Source organism: Schistocerca americana, chromosome 7 (assembly GCF_021461395.2).
Source record: "Schistocerca americana isolate TAMUIC-IGC-003095 chromosome 7, iqSchAmer2.1, whole genome shotgun sequence".
Classification (NCBI taxonomy): Eukaryota; Metazoa; Arthropoda; class Insecta; order Orthoptera; family Acrididae; genus Schistocerca; species Schistocerca americana.
In genome coordinates, this window is record NC_060125.1 from 485,390,182 (window position 1) to 485,396,181 (window position 6,000).

At 41.4% G+C, this 6,000-nt stretch overlaps 1 protein-coding gene across 1 annotated transcript in view; it reads left to right on the top strand.

Moving 5' to 3' along the window:
• The window catches only part of LOC124623032 (nose resistant to fluoxetine protein 6-like), a 221,900-nt gene extending 217,041 nt beyond the window's left edge, over window positions 1-4,859 (top strand). The window contains exon 12 of the mRNA XM_047148824.1: window positions 3,604-4,859. Coding sequence (XP_047004780.1) covers window positions 3,604-3,770 — 167 coding nt within the window. The 3' untranslated portion in view covers window positions 3,771-4,859. The remainder of the gene's footprint in view (window positions 1-3,603) is intronic.
• Window positions 4,860-6,000: the final 1,141 nt, after the last annotated feature.

A 6,000-nucleotide genomic window follows, 5' to 3' on the forward strand; every position in this document is an offset into this window, starting at 1 on the left:
CGGAAGGCGGTTGTCTACAATACTCCTTGCAGTTGCGGCATGGCAGATATTGGTGAGAGTGTCAGGACTGTAGAGGACCGCTGTACTTAGCATTGGCGGCACAAATGCTTCCAACAGCCCAACAAACCCGTCATTGCAGAAAATTTTCTTGGCACCGGTCATCCTATGGAATAAGACAACACGGAGATTCTGGCATGCTCTTCCAGCTACTGGGATAGTGTTGCTAAGGAAGATACTGAAATTAAATTAGCAAATAACCTTATAAATAAAGATTGTGGTTCTTCTTTAAATTCTGCATGGACTCCTGCTCTCACGCATCTCATAAAACAGAGGGACAAAGTTTATGCTACCCGATCCATTGATTATTAACTTCACTATCTATAACTTCTTACGATCTTTGGTTTATGACGGCACTAGTGATTACATTGTTTGTGTGTGTGTGTGTGTGTGTGTGTGTGTGTGTGTGTGTGTGTGTTTGTTTGTTTTATCTTTCCAGAGTTTCTCTGATAACCGAGGTATTAATATTTCCTTGCACAACGCTTACTTACTGCAGTTTTGCCTTGAAAATGGTAGGGAGTGCTCCTGTCGAAATATCGGTGGTGGTCGGCGACGGCACCCGGCTGCATTTCCATAAGTTTTTATGAACATTGTATACACTGGGAGAAATTCAGGTCTCACAAAATTCTTCTCGTTTTTGCTTCCTGTTTTACCCACAGTAAATGCGTCGAAAGCAACTGGTCTTCCGTAGCAGTTGGTTTCGTCTTAATTTTACCACAGAAATACGCGAGTGCGATTCACCTGAAACCTCTCTCACACTAGTGACGTTCTTACCTCGGTCGACAAGAGAGTCTGCAGCAGCGCCTGTGGCGTACTACTCCTGTACTGAGTGCCGCCTGTCACTCTCGTTGTCTTTTCGTTTACACGTCGGCGCCAAATTTTTTTTGTTATGATGATTTGCTGCTCTTCAATCTGGCACCTGAACGGTAAAGTGAGTGTTTCAGCGACCATCCTTGATAAAAAAAAAAAAAAAAAATCGTAAAATTAAGTACCTAACAATGACAATAGGTGTTACTATGACCAAATCAAAATTTTTCTTTCGTCATCGTCAATGCTATAGGGCTGTTACGTCTTTTAACTTTCCAGCCGTCTTTTTCTTGGTCTTCCAACAGATCTTGTACCTAAAAGACTGAAATGTAGTGATTGCTTTGGTGGTCTCGAAGTTGGCATTCTAGCTAGACGTCCTAACCAGCTTTGTCGATTAGACATGAACTTCTCGTATATAGCTTATATTTGAATCTCTTCTTGTCTTGTGCACCCCTTCAGTGCTCTTAGAAATTTCATTTCTTCGTCTTGTAGTTAGTTTTCTTACTTTTTAATAGTCATCCAATGTTTTACTTTGAATGACTTAATTTTGAGTCTTTCCTAAAGTTATTTCTCAATGTTCTATTGATTGTTCCGTGTATCACTTCACTTAAAAACAGATATATTGTGAAAATTCTTAACTAAGGTCACGTGGTAAATTCTCCACTCTGCTGAGAAGTAAGAGAATAGGTTAAGTGTTGCTCGAACATCTAAAAACATCATTTATTTGCTCAGTAAAATACGTACATACAAACATACCAAACAATATTTCTAAGGCAAAAAATAGCGTGTTTTTACTTGATCCTTTTTTATCTCCCTTTCTTTCTAAGATCCAAATAACATGGAAAACTGCTCAGTAGATGTGACGTTCATTAAGAAATGTTTATCTGTTTACGTTCTTATTTGTGCACAGGGAAGGGTTTTTCTTCGTCCAGATGTTGTAAATTGTACATTATTACGTACGTTCAGATATTTGGTTGGCCTTCTGGGAGAACACTAGTAGAAAAAGCATGCAGTTCTAACGTATCCTTACGATGTGACACGAAGAACTAAACTACTGAACTGGAGATTAAGAAGGCACAAAAAAAAAAGGCGAACGCTGCACGCTGCGAGAATAGGTTAATTTCCGCCACTGACCTTACTGACCTACTTGTAAAGTGGCTGGCGGCTGGTTACAGGCAGGTACGTGCCCCCCCCTCCTCCCCCTCCTCACTCTCTCTCTCTCTCTCTCTCTCTCTCTCTCTCTCTCTCTCTCTCTCTTTCCAAAATCTTTGAGAAGAGTTGTTATACTGATAACGCAGTTTACATGGTCACGTACCAAATTTTACAAGCATTAAATAATAAAATAGCGCCGGATGGTACATTCTGCGACCTATTTAAGACATTTGATTGTGTGAATCACGGTATTGTCGTTGATATACTGAAGCTTTATAGAATTGCCGGTGTACCCAAACGATGGATGATGTCATATCTAACCAAAAGATGTGGAAACTTGTCCCTAGTAGTTCAACCAATACAGTCTGGGGAAATAATTGTGACTAGGGAGAAATCATGTATGGGGTGCCCCAAGGCACAAACTTAGGTTCACTATTGTTCCTCATTTATGTAAACAATCTTCCATCTCATATACAACAAGCAGAATTAATTCATTTTGCAGATGACATTAGTGTTGTCATTAATCCAAGTATACATACAGAAACACAAGAAATGGTAAACAAAGTTCTTAAAAGTATGATTGGCTGGTTTTCTGCAAATGATCTCGCCCTCAGTTATAAAAAAGACACAACAAATTCATTCCTGCATGTCTAGGCGTACTACACAAATGGTAAGTGTAACACAGGGTGAGGAAATAATAAACAGGTTGGAAACTTCGAAATTCTTGGGTGTCCACATTGATGAGAATTCAAACTGGAAAAAGCACATTTTGTAATTCCTAAAACAACTTAGTTGAGCCACATTTGCACATAGAATCAGTGCACATCTTGGGAGGGACAATCCAGTAAGTTGACATATTTCGCATATTTTCATTCAGTAATGTCATAAGGAATAATTTTCTTGGGTAACTAATTTTAAAGAAAGAAAATCTTCGTTGCTCAAATAAGTGCTGTAGAATAATACGTGGTGTTCACTCATGATCGTCTCTTTAAGGGGTTGGACCCACTGGCTACAGCTTCACAGCGTATTTATTTCCTCATGAACTTTGTTGTAATTAATCCACTACAGTTAAAAAGGAGCAATTATGTACGGGATACAATACCGAAGGAAGAATGACATTTATTAATCCACATTAATGTTGCCTTTATCACAAAAAGGGGTGCTTAATGCTGTAAGTAAAATGTTTGATCGCTTACCCAGTGACGTAAAATGTCTGACAGACAGCAAAGTAAAGTTTGAAAACAATCTGGAAAAGTTTCTCCTGGATAACTGCTTTTATTCCTCAACACAGTTTCTATTTCTGTAATGTGTAGGAGGTGGTGTAATCGTTACGCATCACAAAGATGTGCTGTGCGAAATGATCCATGGAACATAGAATTACCTCTCCCTCCCTCCCTCTCCCCCTCCCTCCCTCTCCCCCTCCATCTCTCCTCCCTCACTCACTCACTCACTCAAAACACACACACACACACACACACACACACACACACACACACACACACACTCTGTCTCTAGATAGTGGGACTTGGTTCGATGAACATCTATAAGTGCTGTTAGCCAGTTGTAGGAACTATCTCTTCCTTCCAGGTACCAATCAAGCGCGGGCGACCGCCGTCTCCAAAGGCGGGGTGGACTCGCGCGCCGAGGAGCACGCCGTGGACGTCGGCTGCTACGAGAACCAGGGCCTCGACCTGTCCCTGGACAAGCAGGGACCCTCGCAGTCCAGCACAGAGGCGACCGCCTCGCAACCCTGAGGCTACACAGCGTCCAGCAGCTGGTGCTAGAACCTTCTTCTCGCGGCACGCGGCCTGCCTGCAAAGACAAACAACACGGGTGTTAGTGTTGTGGAAACGAGCAGGACACACTGTTGCACAATACGGTGTTATGTTCCTGTTGGGACACCTGACTTTTAACAGATAAATTTACAGTGCAGGGTTTCCTGTGTTTGAAATGGACGTTGTTGTAAAAGTCGTACTTAAGGTTTTGCTACGTGCTGCGGCTACGGTCGTTTCGCCCACTAGTCGACAATTACTGTAATTTCATAGTAGTACTATTGCTAGGGTAGGCTTGTCAGCAGCGTTCGACCGGTCCCCACATTTCTATACACCCATGGGACCAAATTTATTTTAGCTGTGTGATGTATTTATTACTCTTGTACCTGAATAGTATATTCCTCTGCAACTGATCATTGTCATTTAAGGTTTGAAGAGTTCTATTTTTATATTATAATTGCTGCCTTGCCGAGTAATAAAATATTGAAAATACAGGGTCCTAAATGCATATGGAAAACGTAGGTGGGAACTTGATGCCTGTCGCCGTTAAGTACATCACGGGATTCATCTTTGTTACTTGTCCCAAACGTTTTACATAGCAGAACAAGATCTTCTGTAGACTAAGTTCCTATTACAACGTACTTAAAAGCTTTTAACATATTTTTTTAAGCTTAGACAATATTTCTCCGGAAGCTAGTTACGGGTTCACTGTATCAGGAATTTTATTCGTCAGGCAAATAAATAGTGTGGACTACGATTGATTGACATGGTTGTGATCCGGGGCAGCTTTAACTTGTAAGAGATATCTAGATATCTTTATTTTTTAAATTTGACAACCACCTACCACAGGTTTCCATTGATATACTGTCTCCATTGTTTAAGATTTAATATGTTAATTCTTAGCATGCTGTTTATTATAATACAGGTAACTCCATATTTCTGATTAAAATGTTTTTTGTGTGTTGCTCAAAAGTTCCTAATGCTGTTTACAGCTGAAGCTGATAATTGGAAACTGTCTTTCAGGCATACTAATTTGCATAAAACACAAAGAACAAAAATTGTAAATAAAATTTTGACTGCAATAAATAAGTTTTTACGCGGGTATAATGTTACGTGTTTGGCAATGTTTGTTGTATTTACCAATGACAACTTTGTACAATAAGGACGAACGTTGGTGGCTGAGGCAGAGCAATAGTTCTGTCCTTTGCAAAGCGTTGAGGCTGCCCAATGCGCAATACCTTGTGGAAGAGACCGCCACTTGTGTACTCCAAACAGGAAGAGAGAATACAGGTGGATAATACAAGGACGTGAGACGGCTTTCGCAACCAATGTGAAGCAGTTCAATCGCCGTAAGAAATCCGATTGAGGTATTGCAACTCTGCAATGAATCCCACAGCAGTCTGTCCGTCACCATTTCAGAACGTTACAAATCCCTCACACGTCTTTACATAGGATTGTGGGAACAAGATTTAAAGTTTCATGCTTACAATCTGCAAGTGGCTGAACAGTTATTGCCGGCCGGCCGGTGTGGCCGAGCGGTTCTAGGCGCTACAGTCTCGAACCGCGCGACCGCTGCGATCGCAGGTTCGAATCCTGCCTCGGGCATGGATGTGTGTGATGTCCTTAGATTAGTTAGGTATAAGTAGTTCTAAGTTCTAGGGGACTGATGACCACAGCAGTTTAGTCCCATAGTGCTGAGAGCCATTTGAACCATTTTCAGTTATTGCCGTGAAATAAAATGAGCAGGCGAGATTTCGACATAAGCTTACTGGACGGGACTGACAGGATGTTGCATTTTTGACAAATCTTGTGATGTCTGATGGGGCAAACTTTCATCTGAACGGGTTTGTCAACAAACAAAACTTTCGGTATTACTCGGACACAAACCCACCAACCCACAACTCCCAAGTCCCAGGCTTGTCCGAAAGTCATCGTTTGATGTGCTGTTGAACATCCCCCCCCCCCTCCACAAACCCAACTTCCTTGTTTTTTTTTTTTTTGAAGACGAAGACCTGTCACTACTGAGTGTCAGTTTCTAGTGGTATGTGTGGTTAATAATTTATTAATTTGTAAGTGGGCTGCTTCTGTATAGGCAGCGCTGTGTAGAGCTTTGCATTGGATCTCTGCGCTTTCTTTGTAAGAGAGCCTGCGACTGGATGCACTCATTGTTGGAAGTCAATCGCCAGTAGTGTTGGGCAGTTGCAAGTTAGTC